The 16,036-nt window shown below is 48.5% G+C and overlaps 8 protein-coding genes across 8 annotated transcripts; 2 read left to right on the top strand and 6 right to left on the bottom strand.

Annotated features, from left to right (window-relative positions):
* Window positions 1-778: 778 nt before the first annotated feature.
* On the top strand, window positions 779-2,313 carry B0J16DRAFT_52592 (uncharacterized protein). Its single transcript, XM_046133998.1, has one exon. The coding sequence runs from the start codon at window positions 902-904 to the stop codon at window positions 2,072-2,074; it is 1,173 nt and encodes a 390-aa protein (XP_045985915.1). The 5' UTR covers window positions 779-901; the 3' UTR covers window positions 2,075-2,313.
* Window positions 2,167-3,840, bottom strand: B0J16DRAFT_52582 (uncharacterized protein). The gene is made up of 2 exons (XM_046133997.1): window positions 2,314-3,840; window positions 2,167-2,250 (listed from the first exon to the last, which is right to left on the bottom strand). Exon 1 carries the CDS (start codon window positions 3,747-3,749, stop codon window positions 2,322-2,324), a length of 1,428 nt encoding a protein of 475 aa, XP_045985914.1. The 5' UTR covers window positions 3,750-3,840; the 3' UTR covers window positions 2,167-2,250; window positions 2,314-2,321.
* A 914-nt stretch (window positions 3,841-4,754) lies between these two features.
* Window positions 4,755-7,525, bottom strand: B0J16DRAFT_368296 (glycoside hydrolase superfamily). The gene is made up of 3 exons (XM_046130205.1): window positions 7,140-7,525; window positions 6,274-7,088; window positions 4,755-6,073 (listed from the first exon to the last, which is right to left on the bottom strand). Exons 1-3 carry the CDS (start codon window positions 7,153-7,155, stop codon window positions 4,952-4,954), a joined length of 1,953 nt encoding a protein of 650 aa, XP_045985913.1. The 5' UTR covers window positions 7,156-7,525; the 3' UTR covers window positions 4,755-4,951.
* A 102-nt stretch (window positions 7,526-7,627) lies between these two features.
* Window positions 7,628-9,027, bottom strand: B0J16DRAFT_52572 (uncharacterized protein). The gene has a single exon (XM_046133996.1). The coding sequence runs from the start codon at window positions 8,821-8,823 to the stop codon at window positions 7,732-7,734; it is 1,092 nt and encodes a 363-aa protein (XP_045985912.1). The 5' UTR covers window positions 8,824-9,027; the 3' UTR covers window positions 7,628-7,731.
* Window positions 9,028-9,460: 433 nt separating this feature from the next.
* Window positions 9,461-11,558, top strand: B0J16DRAFT_52566 (uncharacterized protein). The gene has a single exon (XM_046133995.1). The coding sequence runs from the start codon at window positions 9,512-9,514 to the stop codon at window positions 11,399-11,401; it is 1,890 nt and encodes a 629-aa protein (XP_045985911.1). The 5' UTR covers window positions 9,461-9,511; the 3' UTR covers window positions 11,402-11,558.
* Window positions 11,559-11,716: 158 nt separating this feature from the next.
* Window positions 11,717-12,176, bottom strand: B0J16DRAFT_263785 (uncharacterized protein; the record flags this gene model as incomplete). Its single annotated transcript, XM_046123335.1, has 3 exons — window positions 11,717-11,955; window positions 12,016-12,076; window positions 12,129-12,176. 3 exons carry the CDS (start codon window positions 12,174-12,176, stop codon window positions 11,717-11,719), a joined length of 348 nt encoding a protein of 115 aa, XP_045985910.1.
* Window positions 12,177-12,524: 348 nt separating this feature from the next.
* B0J16DRAFT_332133 (uncharacterized protein) lies at window positions 12,525-13,647 on the bottom strand. The gene has a single exon (XM_046126686.1). It carries the CDS (start codon window positions 13,278-13,280, stop codon window positions 12,669-12,671), a length of 612 nt encoding a protein of 203 aa, XP_045985909.1. The 5' UTR covers window positions 13,281-13,647; the 3' UTR covers window positions 12,525-12,668.
* Window positions 13,648-13,673: 26 nt separating this feature from the next.
* On the bottom strand, window positions 13,674-15,565 carry B0J16DRAFT_332132 (tRNA methyltransferase complex GCD14 subunit-domain-containing protein). The gene has a single exon (XM_046126685.1). The coding sequence runs from the start codon at window positions 15,477-15,479 to the stop codon at window positions 13,983-13,985; it is 1,497 nt and encodes a 498-aa protein (XP_045985908.1). The 5' UTR covers window positions 15,480-15,565; the 3' UTR covers window positions 13,674-13,982.
* Between the last annotated feature and the right edge of the window lie 471 nt (window positions 15,566-16,036).

The following is a 16,036-nucleotide window of genomic DNA, read 5'->3' as shown; positions in this document are numbered from 1 at the left end:
TGACAAGCTTTTGTTGTGCTTAGCTCAAGGATTACTCCATACCAGCAGCGACACGTTCCCGGTGCCTGTTAGTTTCGAGAGAATCATGGCTTTTGAATAGAGCTTTCACAAAAGGTTTTGCGATTCAGATTACTAGGAATGTAAATTCGATTCCGGAGAGGTGATTTCCTTGGTAACTTACAATTGAAGTGGTGACAACCTAACATGGGAATGCACCTCCATACAGAGCCTGATATTTGTTTAAGAACGTCTACAACACCAAAACCAAGTTCAAGCATCTGATTAATACCGTCGTAATTACTATGATGCTATGGAAGCATGTGGGTGTGCCATTCTATCATATCGCTATACTGACTTTTCACTCATTGACAACTGCCCCCAACAAGAGTGAAGGCATCATGGTCTCAACATCAGACGTGATACTGCACTCCTTCCTTCCTTCATCGCATCAACTTCTTTTACGTCACTTGATTGCAAACGATTTTGGAATGACGCGTATTGGGGTGATTGGTAATGAGCTGTATAATGTCCAGGCAGCTGATGGCATAATCTCCATGTCTGCTCCTGCCCTCCGAGTCAATTGTTCGCTGCGTTGCGCACAAGCTCCTTCCCAAACATCGTTCAACTGCGTCAGAGATCCCCAACGAAACATCTAGAATGAGGTAATGGCAACACAGAGGGAAGGAGCCACGTCTCTTGGCTGCCTCACAGCTGAATGCTGAGGACTTAATGACTTTTCTTCCATCACATCTTGTCCATCTTCTCTTCTTCTCCTCACACCTCCCATCACCAGCTTCACCCAACACTCACAAATCCCCAATCTCACTGTCACAATCGACCTTCAGCTCTGCTACACATCTTGCACTCACATCAATTGCACACAATTCACTACCTCTCCAACATGGTCTCTGTCAAGTTGGCGGCCGTCGGCGCCCTTCTGGCAACTGCCCAAGCCCAATCCAAAATTCGTCACCCCAACGAAGATCTCATCCTTGCTGATTGTGGCATTGGAGACAACAAGGCCCATCCCAAGTGGTCTACTTCTCGCCAGGTGAACTGGTACAAAGACATTCAGTGGCCCGAAGATGCTTCCTCATTCCCCGCTGCCCCTGACCTGTCTGTTGAAGTTCCGTATGCAGGCGGACAATATCCCTGGAACCCCAAGGGAACCACCGTCAAACTCTCCAACGGTGTCGTTTGGACCGCCTACATCAACCCTGCCGTTGCCGATGGCATGCCTGCCGGATCCGCTGTCACCACCAAGGAGGGTGGTCAAGAGCTCAACTGCTTTGCCTACCGTGGCCGTCCTGTCAGTGCCGCTCTCAACAAGACAGTCACCAACGATGCTGTTTGCCTGTCTGCCTTTGTCTGCAACCGCGACAAACAAGCTCCACCTCGTCCAAGCGACATGAGCTCTCCTACCTCCACTCTGCAGACAAAGCCGGCTCCTCCTGCCACCACTTTCGTCTCGACATCCCCTGCAACCCCCAGCCCTACTGGTGGCAATGAGCCACCGCCTCCTGCCGACCCCAATACTGGCAAGCTGTTTGTGAACGCTCTTGTCAGTCCTCGTTTCATCAACTGGCCCAACACCTGGCAAGCCTTCATTGAGAAGTTCTCCTGGGATCGACAGACTGGCAAATGTGTTGCTCAACCTGTCAAGGGGGACGGATACACCATCAACATCGATTGCGCTGGAATCCAGATCGATTCTGACTCTCACTTGACCCTCCTCTTGATCAAGTCTCTCAACGATCTTGGCATGAACAGCACTCTGTTCAACCAGAATCCCATTGTGCCCGGAAAGCGCAACACAACTGCAGATCACTGGGTCGTCATGCCAGAAGCCTTCAGCCTCCAGGCTATTGATGTTGCTCATCAGAACACCGTTGGCTATCTCAGTTACAACACAAGCTACGACAACTTCCTGAGCGGGCCATGCATTTCTTGCGACACCAAGAGGTTCGACACACAGTTTTTCAGCCCTATTCTGGGTGCTATGAAGGGCACCTACCCTCGCTACAACAGCTACAACGTTGAGGCCCAGTGCAGCCCCTGGATGGCATGCTTTTAAGGGATTGATGGGGCGTCTGAACGATATGATTCGGCGATGGTATGATGTATGTCTTATGAAGGGTAATACGGTTCATTATGGACGAAAAGGGGATGTAATATTTGGTGTCCGATGTGGCATTGTCTTTGCTTTCGACATGTATTTCAATGGTTCGCTTTATTTTATGACGAGTCAAACTATGTCATTCGTTAGTTGATCGGCTTTCTGTACAGATATCTGCTAGCAATGGAGGAACAAACTCAATCGCTCAAATCAGATGAATGTCTCTCCATGTGAAGTCATCTGTGATGTGCTCCCCAAACATGGCACCATGAACATAAGCGTCGCCAACAACTTGAAAGCAACTGTCAGATGGACTCTTTCTTCGTAGTACCACAGGAGTAGCACAGCCTGAAATGATCATGATTCTATCTCCAACTTTAGCATGAAGGGGGACCAGACACAGGTAACCTCTGACAGTCCTTACAAGGCGTCTATTTGCGACAATGTTTATGCGTAATAGAGCTTCAAAATGAGCAGATGCTTTGCCCCAGGAGGTGAAATTGTCCTGGTTCTCTGATTCAGTGTTTACTCGCACAGTCGGGTCGTGGCGTAGGCCAAGATCAAACAATAACGGTATCATGTCACTCGTTTTGGGTAGAGTATTAGTAGAATCCCGAGTATTGGCGAGTGTCCATAGAGGCTCCAAAGCATCGAATTGGTCATATATGGATGGGTTCTCAGACTGACATGCAATCAATGCCTTGATAGTGATTAGAAGCATCCATTTGGAGAAGGATTCAGCAAGATGTGATGGTGCAGGACGTTGGGATAGATCGCTATCCATTATGAGAGTGCGCCAGAAAGCTTCGACAATGGGCTGGCCTGTGGGTGCGTATGTTGTACCACAGTGAAGCAGCATCTTCATGGTGTTGTTGAAGTTTCCTTGACAAACGTCAGACCATAGCTCTCCGAGTTCCTCTATGGTGCCAAGATGAGGACTGCAGGCTTTGACGTTAAGGTGGTAAAGGTCTTTATCGATGGTGAACCCTGGCTTAGCACCAGCTGAAGCATCGAATTGTGGGAGCGTTGTATAGCTGGGGCCCAAAACAGGGGCATGAACCAGGTCGAACGAGGGTATCCATGTTGGTAGGTTGGACGATTTAGCTCGGCTGGCGATACCAGCGAGGGAGAGGAGATGGAGAGATTTTGTGTCTTCGAGAAAGCTGATGCCGAGTTGAGTGTGAACAACTTCGTCGGAAGACTCATAGTCAATTTTGAGATCTAAGCGAGGTCGTCCTTTGGCATGGTTCATGTAATTGACAATGCCGATTAAAGAGTACACTCGATCTCGAGGAACAGTTGCTCTGAAACCGATGCTACTCAGCAGTAGCTCGAGCAAAGGTCTCTTAGGATGGTCGCCGCGTATACCTACTGAGTAGTCGATATCCCTTAAGAGGTCTCTGTATCGACTTTGTTTGTCTTGGCTCCATTGGCGGGTGACGTGGAGGTCTGAAGCATGGATGACAGATTGTATCAGAGGGATGGGTTCTAAGCCTGAGCCGACGGATAATAGACCGACAAGAGCCCCGGACATGTTGATTAGACCTGCTGTATCACCGATTAAGTCCCATGGGATCTCATGATGTCCAATGAGGACATTTGCAGTTCGGGAGAGTGCGACTTCTTGGATCATCCACGTTCGACCGAACCAAGCCCTTGTGTAGATGTCCCCAAGTGCCACCCAATCATCCGTCGTAAGACCAGGAAGGCCATTCCTCTTCAACGATTCTGGATCATCAGCGACAAAGACATCCCCATATGCTTGGTTCTTTCCCCATTCGATAATCTTGGCTTCTGCACCTTTAGCGACTTCCTGCACGATCTCAACAGCTCGACTCGTCTTGTCTGTGGCGGTTCCAAGCCATACTATCGTCTCAAATGCGCCGTTGTAGATGTGATCCATGATGGCCACTTGTGTAGAGCGCTCTGTTAGGTCTTTTTGATTGATGCAGATGCCGTCGACCCAGAGGTAGTGACCTGCTCTTGAGAGACATAGTTGGGAAAGTGCATCGTGAAGATTGGGCTGGACAGTAAACGATTTCCCATCAAGCGTTATTGTGCATTTGTTGTTAGACGAGAAGGATGCATTCTTCACGGCGGAACCCCAAGTATAGGAGAGGGCGAGATATGGTGGGCATTGGCCTAGGTCGAAGGTATGAAGAGTGATATCTGGGGAAGAACTTGAGCTTGAGTTGGGGAGACGAATAAGACGGATCTGTTTATTTGAGATTGTGTCGTTGTAAGCGAAACCGAAGAGTCTTTGAGAGGTGTTGAAAACCACTGCCGACAGCCTTTGCGATGCTGTAGTGAGAAGACGATTGAGACGCTGAACGTTGATAACGAGAGCAATAACGGTAGCAGTAGCTACCAGATGAGACGGCTGAACTCGAGCTAATACCGGCAATCGGTTATTGAGCCCGAGATTCAGCTTCATGGCGGCAAAGAGTCGTGATATGAACGAGGCATTTGGGCTGGGTTATTGATGATGATGTGAGGGTTAGCTGAAGATGGGAGCAAGGTACGCCGCATGAGATGACAGGGGTCTGGTATACAAGTTAGAACGTAGCCTAATTGTCGAAGAAATCGATCTCACGATATCCAATACAGCACAAAAGGCGCCAGAAATATAAGTTTTGGGAGCAAAAGGTAGATTCTATAGCAGAGTCTGAAGCCGCATATGGGCAAGACTCTGTGCGAGATGTATCTATTTCTCTCGTCAACAAGCTGTCTTGGTAGCAGATTTCTTCTTCTAAGCACTCTTGGTGTGCCTGGAACTTTGAGTAAACGTCGAGTCGTAACCAGCCATGGACTTGTCATATTGATAGCCCATCGCGTCTATGCATCAGAACCATCCGTGTAGTAGTCGAACTGCTTCGGCACCGGTACATCTTTTCCACCTGGTGTATCTGGATCGACATCTCTGGTCTTCTTCGCAGAACTTTCTGCAACAGCCGGCTGCGCTTGTTGTGCCGGAGCTGGATCCGAGAGAATATGCCCTCTCAACAACTTGGTCATCTCCCTCGCCCACTCCCAAGGCCTCTCCTTTCCTCCAGGCAAGCTGTTGAAATACTCCCAACCCATCACACCACCAAACTTGCCATACCGCCCCCGCAACGTCGTGAGCACCATGTTGAGAGGATTAAACGGCACGTAACCGTGTCCATTCTCAGGATTCGTGACGAGGCCGATGACGATCTTCTCTGGTGGCCAGCCCTTTTGGACCATGAGATCGTACATTAGGGGATTGCTGCAGTCGCCCCAGCCGCAGTAGAATTGGGTGTTGTACCAGGCGATGTCGCGACCGCGCATAACTTCTAGAGCTTCGTAGTCGAAACCGCTGAGGTTCTTGGTGAAGTCGAGAAGAGACATTGCAACGGGTGCGAGGGTAATGATGAAACTTGGACCAAAGTCGCTGCGTAGACGATCGATCAAACGCACGATTCCTCCCAAAGACATCTGTTCCTCAACATCCAGATCCAACCCATCAAGCGCCCTCTCTCGAATCATATCCCTCACAGGACCATAATACCGATCAAACTGGTCCTGATCAGCATCTAACTTGGCATAGCTGCCCTTACAAGCACCGCCCAACATGCCCATAACCTTAACGCCTGAAGCCTGCAGGATACGCAGCTCTGCCCACATGGTCTGAAAGATAGGATGAGACGGGTGATAATCGTTCAGCGTTATCTTTTCAGGGTCATCGTTTATGTGGATGGCGGCGACAATGACGTGAGTGATGGCGATGTTTGGTTGTGTGATGAGGGGCAGAGGAGAGATGAGGTTGCCCGAGGAGTCATGATGGGTTTGGTAGTATGTTACCAGTCGAGGGAGAGGGTTTGCTGATGGTGGTAGAGGAGGCATGATGTGGCCTTTTTGGAGTTGAAGTTGTTGATGAGAGAAGTTAAGCTGGGGAGCTTGGAGGTTGTGGTGGTTAAGCTGTAAGCTTTGGTGGAGCTTGAAGCCTAATTGAGCAGCTATTCAGCCACTAAACATGACAGCTTCAAGACACTGAATCAAGGATGAATATTCCAAATCAAATTTTTTGATTGTCGACTATAATAAATATTAAACTAATTACTAGGGTATCATTCTTAGAAATTCTGGACTCGAGCCTGTTCCTTTTCCAAATCCTTGACTCTGACCTTTTTACCTACACATCGTCCAGGATGCCAAATAGCAAAGAGCATAACAGCCAATGCAATAGGAGCAAACTCAAGACAAGCAAAGTAAATCTCGTTCGAGTACAATTTTCCTCCAAGACCCTCAGCTGTTTCTGCAAGACGGAAGATTGTTCGCAGATAAACCATAATAGTAGCCACTGCAAAAGCGACACAGAAGATACTAAGCTTCTTCCCACGACCACTAACCTCCCTTCGAGCGCGGAAGAGGAATGTTGCCGAGAGGATAACGAAGATAGTCATAGCAAAGACCTGATAGGCCAAACCTCCGAGAAGAATGTTGTTCGCAACGGTGGGATCCTGACGGTTCGACTGTCTCACTCCAATGAGAGCAGCACCCGTAACCTGAACAACCGTAGCAATAACATCAGAAGTAATAAAGAACCAAAGAATAAACTTGGGCGGCGCCAAAGAATATCGTCGTCCAAGACGAGGAATCAGTGCTGAAAGAATCGTGTACACACCCGCAGCGAGGAACACAGGCGCAGTGACGATGAAGAAGTAGTTGAGGATAAAGTACAGCAGATGATACGGGTCCTTCTTTGCTGAGAGTGAACGAGCGATGTATCCGACGATTTCGAAAAGGAGACCGATTGGGAAGGTGATGAAGTACCAGCTCCGATATTTGATGTTCTGAAAGAGATGGATTATCATAAAGAGGGCGAACCAAGCTGCTGCGAAGACGGCGAGAGAAAAGGCTGGAGTGTAGCCATAGATGATGATGGGCGTATCCCATTCACCGTTTGGGTTTGGAAAGTTGGGGTCAACATAGCCATTAATAGGCGGACGACCTAATCTGTTAGTATAATTCATCTATATGATTCTGTATAGATAGAACATACCTTCTGAACTGCTCATATTGAAGTGAAGATCCAAAGCTAGTACTCGATAATCACAAGAGTTGACAATACAACATCCTTCAGGTGACCCTCGGATCTTTAAATCCTTCAAGGACCCTTCAAACTGTCTTAAACACCCTTATTTTCAAGCTTCAATAAACCCCTGGTGCTAACCAAAGTCATGAATCATCATTTTTGTACTGGCCTCATACTAGAGCTCTGTGAATGGGCTGAACCAACGCCCATCTCCAGGGGTCTAACGAACTGCTTAAACGAAAACCATTTGAGAATAAACGAGAAGCCGTTCCCATGACGATTTGGTTCCCTTTTTGGGGCAGCCTCTGGGTCTTCTTCACATGTAATGGGTGTCTTTAATTCTTTAGTGGACGCTTTCAGTGCGCTTTGACCGCTGTCACTTATCCTTGGCATTGTGTCATTAACTGTCAAATTAAGCGACCGTTGCCGAAAAGACGAATCATGTTGATCGTGATTCATTAGCGAATGCGAGCTGAAGATTTGAAGATGCTGAGCAATTCTATTGTGGACTTCAAGAACATTCTATAAGCCGAGATCCGAACAACTCCAGGGTCTATGTCTATGATTTGATCAAGTCATCGCCTACAACCTCCTCAAAGATACTCTGTCGAATCTTCTGTAACCCCGTCCTCGCTCTCTCCATCTCCTCTCCTTTGCGCTTCAACTCCTTGGACAAATAATATCTCTTCTCCTTTGCTTCACTCAGACAGTTCTCTAAAGCAGCTGTACATCGAGCCACTTCTTGTCGACCACCTGTAACATCCACTTTTCCCCAGACTTCACCCAAATTGGATGTAACCTCCATAGTACGAGGGTTAGCCTCGGGAGGAAGCCTGATAACGTCTGAGCCGAGTTGCACCAGCTGATCAACTGTTGTCTTGCTCTGCTGAATGAGCTCTCTGCCCTGATTCAAAGATCGGATGGAATTCATGTCTCCTGACTGAAGAGCCTTTTCTACCTGTTGAAGACCGGCTGACATTGTCGCGGTTGCTTGCTCAAGAAGCTCCAGCGCTTTCTGGTGTAGTTCGAAGGCCGACTTTGTAGAGACATATGTAGACAAGGCAGCATCGCTTTGTCGCTCCTTTTCATCCTCTTCTGGGAAATCAGGCGTTGGGCCAGAAAAGATATCGTCGTAGATGTCGTCGAGTTGCTTCTGAAGATCAAGGTAATACTGCATACTCTGGTCAAGCTCCCTCTTCTTTGCAAGCTCATCTTCCAACTTTGCCTTGACACTCGAGTTGTGTTCCGCGGCGTGATGCGCCTGTTGGAGAGTGTTGTGATAATTCTGCTCTTCCCTCTCAGCCTGCCCTGTAAATGAATTCTCTTTACCGCCGATCTTGTAAAGGAACTTCATAGCGTGGCCATCGCGATACTTTTTATGTGACTCAAAGTCAGCTAGACGCTTGCGATCTAATCCTTCGAGTTCTCTGTTTGAGTCTGCTAGCTGTGACTCAAGGTCTGAGACGACCTTTTGTTGTAGAGCAACATCGTCCCGAATATGTTTTGTTTGCTCTAAAAGGTTCAATAGTTCTGAAGTCTTTGGGAATGCTTCTCTTATTGAGTTCTTGATATTGGACATTTGAACATGAGAGGTATCTTGGCCATTAGAGCCAAATGCTGGTGGTGGGTTGTAATCCATAACTGCTGTCATGTTGGAGTAAAGTGAAATTGGAGTAGATGGTTATTCGGTAACTAATAACAAGCTATACCATGTGAAGAAGTCGTCATATGATATATGGGGTATCAGATGATGCAAGTCAATAGAGCGTATAACAAGTGAACTTGATATGGGCGTAGATGGTAATCACTTGACTTGGAAGAGTCGGTTCAACTTGACGAAACTGGAGAATCTTATACAGAAAACAACAGGAACAAGTCCTACATAAGAAGCAGCGGCTACCGCGCAATAAGAAGCAACTTATCAGGCATCTTAAGACATGAATCGAACAGTGCAGAAGGATTCCCTATCACATTCACGGCCACACGTAAAAACCTCAATAAAATTGGAGCAACATCGTCACTTTTTCCCATCTGAGGCAAGAAAAGGTTTGAAAGAACCACTAGTGATCGACAACGGCTTTCCAAGCTTGTAAGGCTGATGTGCTGATGCTTGTTTGGTTGGTAGCAAATGAGTCGTAAGGTGTGGTACTGTTCCTAGCACATGCATGTACTGAATGAGGCAAACCGTTATTTACTGTACTGGGCCTTCCGTAATTTGCCGGTCCTTTGCCGCGAAAACGGAAAGCTTCCCTGTTTGGTACCTACAGCACTGTACCGTACCCAAGCTCCATCACCAATTCAACTCGCCATCGCCAATCATTTCGCTCAAGGCCAAATAAATGGCTTCGTCGAGAGCCCGTTTGCCTCGCGCAGGCAAACTAGGCGCTTTATTGCAGCCTTCAAAGCCTTCGATATGTCCATTTTGCTCCATCACATCATCTGCCCGCCCACGAATACGGACCCGTCGCGATGCCCTCGCAAAACGCTTCGTTTCTACGTCTCCGAACGCACGTGCCGAGCTTGAACAGCACCTCCTCGATATTCAGAAACTCGCACCTTCGTTGGTGAATCTCTCAAGATTACAATTGGCCCTTCAGGGCCTGCGACAAATACCAGGTCAGGAAGCTGTGAGGGTTGCAATTTTGGGACTGGCACCGGGTTCCGATGCGGGACAGAGGGCAAAGGATGTGTTGAGGGTGCTCATGACGGATCCGTTGCAGGATGAGCAAGAGTGGGAGCGCCAATTGAAGGACCATGACCCGAAGAACCCTCTTATTATCCGAATCCGATCTATCGAGGAGCAGCAGAGTACTTTGACTGTCGCCAAATCGAGTTTTCTCAGCGAGGTGAATGTTTCGTCCGCTGAATGGAACAATCTTAACCTGGAGCTGCTGTTTATGGAGACGCATCTTCCTGAATTCGCCAGAGATGAGCAAACGAGAGCTATCGAAGTGGAGGAGTCTGTCCTCGTTCCCAAGGTCGCCATCCCTTCAGCCGAGCATCGAGTAACACCAGTGACTACTCCAGTGCACCGGGCAATTCTAGTTGGTGATGGTTTCAACGGTGCTGTCAGCGTCACATCGGTACCAGCCGAAGGAGAGGAGTCGGTACTAAAAGTGGTGGATTTAAAGGGTGTCGATCCCAAGCAGCTCGATGCACCCTTCGAGACAGTGAACGTATCCGCTGCGGACAAGGGCTTGTCACTTTTCCGCAAGAGCTCAAGCAACGCCATCCAGTATGAGCGACTCTGGTTCGACAGCAACATCCCCGCATTAACGACATGGCTCAAGTCAGGCGTCAGCTCTCCAGACGAGACCACAAAGCCTGCAGTACGAGGTTTGATTGCCTCACTACTAAGCAACGTCTTGGCAAGATGCGAGCTTGAAAACCGCCGCGAAATTAAGCACATCTACCAAGAGGAGGCCCCTGTTGGCCAAGAACCTGCTTTCTCCCCTAGTTTGAACCGAGCAGTGGGTGAATGGTCACAAAATGCACATGCTGAGTTACAAGATGAGCTTGATTTGGCGTTCACAGGCCGGAGATGGCGTAAGCTGGGGTGGTGGCAGCTGTTTTTGAGAGTGGATGATGTCGCTATGCTCACGAACGAGATGCTGAATCAAAGATTCCTACCTACGGCAGAGCGAGAGCTTGTCTACCTCACTGGTCAGATTGCTCAAGCTGCAAAGGCTGATCAGAAGTATCCCCAGCCATACTCTGCCAGCCGCCCAAACCATGATCTAAAGCAACTTACTTCAGGGGAGATGGAACCCTTCGTGTCAGCTGACACTCGTCCAGGGCTACCCAAGTGGCCCGGTCACATCGCCTTTACACGACGATACCTACAAAACGAGACTGTTCCAGCACTACAGGCCCTAGCTCAAAGGCTTGTTGTCCAGTCTCTCGGTACTTCCGGTCTGACCACATCCCTTGGAGTCCTCGTTTACCTCTCCGACTTCTCCATCTTCGAAGCCGGCGCTGTAGCAGCACTGGGAGTAGCATGGAGTGCCAGTCGCCTGCAGAAGAAGTGGGATGCTGCGCGATCATTCTGGGAGGGTGAGGTCCGCGAGGAGGGACGTAAAGCTCTCCGAGGTGTCGAAGAGAGTGTTGCAGTTGTTACCAACAGTGAGAAACCACAAGAACGTGTGGTTGTAGAACAAAAGGGGGATGAGCTTAACGAGATCCGAGAACTCGTGGCCAAGGCTCAAGAGGCTCTTGGACGCATGAAGTAAAAGGAGAACCTGTACATTAAAACGAACGTGAAAAGCACCTGCGACGATATAATAGATGGTGACGAGATACCAGGCGTAACAGACGCCTCTTTTTTGTAATCTAGTCAAATCTCAAAGAACCACGAGGCCATGCGTTCCTCGTTGAGCTTTACCGCCATATCCTCCACATCTGGACTGGTATCACACCTAAGCCTGCTTTCTCTTCATTTTGACCAAGAATATAAACCCCCCTCGTTTGAAGCTTCATGAAAAATCCAAATAAGCCTGAACGCCAAAAACACGCATTTGTCTTCTATTAATCATTGTCTAGGTGATTTATCGTCCTCCTCGACCGCCTGCGCGCGCTCGGCTGACGGTTGCGCGACCTCGAGCGAGACCGACACCGCGACCACGGACGTTGCGGCTGCGGAACATGGGCGCGTTTCGGAGCATGTCGGGGACGATGAAGAAGCGTACGTGGGAGCCGCGGATGTAGACCTGGTCGAGATGGGAGACGCGGCCGTCGCGGGCGGTGACGGTGATGTCCTTGAGTTGGACGTTCATGTTGTCCTCAGCTGTGAAATGTTAGCAAATCCGTACTTTCTAAACAAACAATAGGGCGGGGGAAAGCGTACCATCGAGAAGCTTGCCGCGGTAGGTCTGACCAGAGGTGATTTCGAGGGTAACAATGTGGCCCTGCAAGAACAAGTTAGTTCCCATTATTCGCGATTGACAAGGGGTTACGAACCTGCGCCTCGTTCAGGAGCTTGATAGGAATACCGATTGTGGAAGTCATGATCGCGGATGTGTGAGTATCGAGTTGTCGCGTGTAGACGAGGCCGAGGCTGAGCTGGAGCTTGGTATATCTTGAAAATTGGCGAGGCTTGGTGGTTGAGCGACGAATCGGTGGAGAAGAGTTGATCCGGCCGGAAGTTTGGTGTCCAGGTGGCACTGTGTTGATTGCAACGAACTTACGCTTTCTCGAGCACAGTCGTTGATTATTTCAGTATTCCCGAATATTTAATTCTAAATATTTATGAAGATCTTAAAGTTAACGGTCTTTAAGTTTATTCTTATTTCTTGAAACAGAAGTTCAACATCTTGATTGGTGACTGGTTATGAGACAAACTGCTTGGCTTATGGGCTTCGAAACACAGTGCGTACATTTATATAGAGACATCTCGAGCTTCAATTATACCAAATGACATTATCTTCCAATTCTGCAATTATTATTCTAAACTCCATGAAAATCACAAAAACCACCGACTGCCTCATACAAACCAACCGATTATAGACCATCTAACCATTTATTAACCTTCGTCTTGTTGCTGACCTGCTTCGTCTTTCCCTTATCGACATCTAACTTCTTGCCATGCTTCTTCTTATCCTTATGCTTCTTTGATGGTGTCGATCTTGGCTTTAGTTGGGTCGGACTCGTTACAACCACAAGTGCTTCCGACGTATCTGCCTCTGTTTGCAATGCACCGCTCATCAATAAGCTAGCATCCGGTGATGTCTCGGCAACAACAACCTCATCAGTTGTGGGGTCAGATGCTGCTTGCAAATGAACTGATGGATTGTCTGTCGTTGGTGTCGTTGCAGTAGAGCATGTTGAAAGATCCGGAGCTTGACTGGGAAGGCTTTGGCTTGCAGTCTCCTCAACAGCAGCGGATTGGTAATGAATATATCCGCCTCGGACATTGGGAACAAACCAATCCTTACCGGTAGGCCGTATTGATGAAATATCTTCTAATGATATATATCGACCTCGATAGTAGTATAGTCCCGTGCTATGAAGGGCCCATTTTGACCATCGTGAACCTCTGTGTGATGGCTCAATCTGTTTTGTGGCTGTCGTTGGGTGTTGCAGCTCATGCGTGAGTTGTCTATCGTTAACCATTGTGAGAATGAGGTGGATACCAGTTTGGAACAAAATGAACACGAGGACACGGATGCGTCGAGCAGATATAATTCAGGGATCGCCCTTCGAACAAAGAACGTCTGCATCGGGCCAGAAACTCGAGGTTCGCATATCTTCCCAACATATATCCTCACCCGACAGCCTCACTCTGGTCGCTGGGTGCCGAAAGGAAGCCCGCATGCATCAGAAACACAAAATTCGACCTCTTGTATCGCCAGGAACTCCTGGGCCGCCGTCAAGGCATGATCGATAGGCGCCTGATTGGGTACTAAATGAGCAAATATTCTATCTAGTTGGTCAAAGCATCTGGAAGGCGTATTTGTGAAAGCTATAAGCGTTGGACAGGTGTCACTGCATCTGCCAATTGAAGAGCTGCACTTTGACTAGACCTGCAAGGTTCCTGATCTGGTAAAAAAGAGCATGGCCTCAGCCAAGGCCGCCTTGTCAGCTGCCTATCGCGTGCGGCGCGACTTCGAACCACGAATAGACTATTCAAGGCATGATGTTAATGAGGCTCTTTGGGCATCAGGTTTGTGATTGAAAATTGATATCACGTTTCGAAGTAGACGAAATCACAACTGGCTGAACAGAATGTAACCCAATTGATCGCTTAAGGCGCAGATTGGCTCGGAGAAATCGATATGTTTGAACTTACAACCCGCTTATCAGCGGATCACCTTATTATTGCGTTTCTGTCGTCTCCTCGGCAGCTCCCTCTTTCTGGGTATCATTTTCCTGCTCCTGCTTCTGCTTCTTCCTTGCTGCAAGCTTCTCCCGTGTCTGTTGCTTGCGAGCCTGTCTGTTGAGGCTTCCAATCACTCCACCAGACTCTTGTCCGCATGGCCACTTTGCGAAAGCAGCTGCCTCATCCTCCTCTGTCCATTCTCTAGGCAGGACAGCAAAGGTGAGATATGACGTGTGAGTCTTGAGATCTGTCTCAGGTCTATGGTAGAGATTTCCAGCCATCCAAGGCTTTATGTCATCTTCAGCGACCTTTCCGTTGCTCTTGGATGAGTTTGACTTTGGTGTATCAATGTCCATTGCTGAAGAGTCGTCTTCAGTGTTTGTTGTTTTAAACGCAACCTTGTGGAACTCTTTCGTCTTTTTGTTAATCTCCTTGAGCCTTTGCATGGCCTCCTTGACATCTGCTGGTGCTTGAACGTTGCCCCTTTCAGCGGGAAGGTTCGCTCCCACTCGCTCACGAATAGTGTTGATACGTCGAGCAGAAATCTCAACCATATCAATATCTGTCCAGCCCAGGAGTCGCATTTCCTCGATTGTTCGGGTGACTTGCTCTATACAGGGTGAGAAAGTGCAAATATAAACACTTCTCTTAGGATCAAGAGGTGAGACCCAGTTCTCTTGGTTCTTCAGCTTTTCGGGTCTTTGTCGAGAAAGGTGGTGAAGAGCTTCCCATGGCGCAGGCAGATCAAGAAAGACCGAAGTAGCCAAAGGGGACTTTCCGTCCACATTGAATCCCTCTCCATAGACATCGCGATGTGTCAATTGCACAACACCATCCAGCTTATGCTCGTGAATCTCTTCCTGCATCTTCTGGTATCGTGGTTCGTGGTACTCGAAGCTGAAAACCTTTCCTTTTCGGTCGCTGTCATCCTCGGGGTAGCCATTGTATACAGCTCGAGCAGAGGCGTGTGTGAAACTTCCACTGCCTGCACCTGCTTCAATAATGCGAGTACCGGGAACCGCTCGTATTCTCTGCAGAATGTAACTGTAATCGGGGGTATACACGACCTGAGTTCGATGGGGTAGACTGCTTGTCCAAAGCTCGGGGGTCGGTCGAAGAATATGAATAAAGCCACTTGCCGCAGCAACTGCCTTCTTTGCAGGCTTGGATGTTACATCTGTAACCTCCTCATCTGGCCCAGTCGTCGTTGGCGTATCGTCGTCTGTCGCTTCACGGCGGCGCTTTCGTCCTCTTGAGCCAGTGTCAACATTTGATGCGCGCACTTGAGATCCCCATGGAATGTTAAGTAGTGTAGAGTGAGGGAAAGATCCGAATCGTGTGTTGAGGGTTGCGCCTTCGAGATAACCATCAACTGCGCCAGTCGATTCCTCGAGCCTGACAGGTTGGAGGTTGTCGCGTGAAAGAAGAACAATTGCCAGGTCACCGGTAGAAGTGGTAGGACCTGGCTCGAGGAAAGGCGACGGTGTAGCCATTGATGCGATGGCACGTCCAAGCGTGTCTATTAGGATCGAGTCGATTTTGGTAGGATGAAGATTTTCAGACGAGGCAGGAAAATATTTCCAGAATACAGCGCGAGGCTGAATGGATTAGCGCTGGCCCCACTGAAAACTTAGTGAGGGGCATCGAATATGACGCTAAAATTGAACTATCGACAAGGCTATTGGAGGATGTTCGCGGGGACGTTAGGTGTGCTTCCCTGTAGCTCCCCTGTAGCTCAGGCCCTTGCTTGGAAAACTGATTGATGGCGTCTCTCTCTCCCTTTGACTCGACTGTGACTCAAAGCCTCGCTGTTGTAGACATTTGTCTTCTAAGGTCCCTTACCTTGCATATACACCTCCTTTCCTCCCTCTTACGATACCCTTCCTCTCCTTCTCTTTTCTCTCTCTTTTCCATTCGTCTTTTTCTTTGGCGTCTGGATGAATCTCTTGCGACAACGTCTTCCAATTCGATCTAAAATCCCCACTCCATTCTCAGCCCGACTGCGACCCCTCCATCGACTGTATTCGTCTCTATACAGCTCCAACACGAG

Source organism: Fusarium flagelliforme (genome assembly GCF_020744385.1).
Source record: "Fusarium flagelliforme strain FIESC 12 MPI-CAGE-AA-0113 chromosome Unknown B0J16scaffold_2, whole genome shotgun sequence".
NCBI lineage: Eukaryota > Fungi > Ascomycota > Sordariomycetes > Hypocreales > Nectriaceae > Fusarium > Fusarium flagelliforme.
The sequence above is the reverse complement of the archived record's forward strand: the minus strand, read 5'-3'. Positions and strand labels throughout refer to the sequence as shown.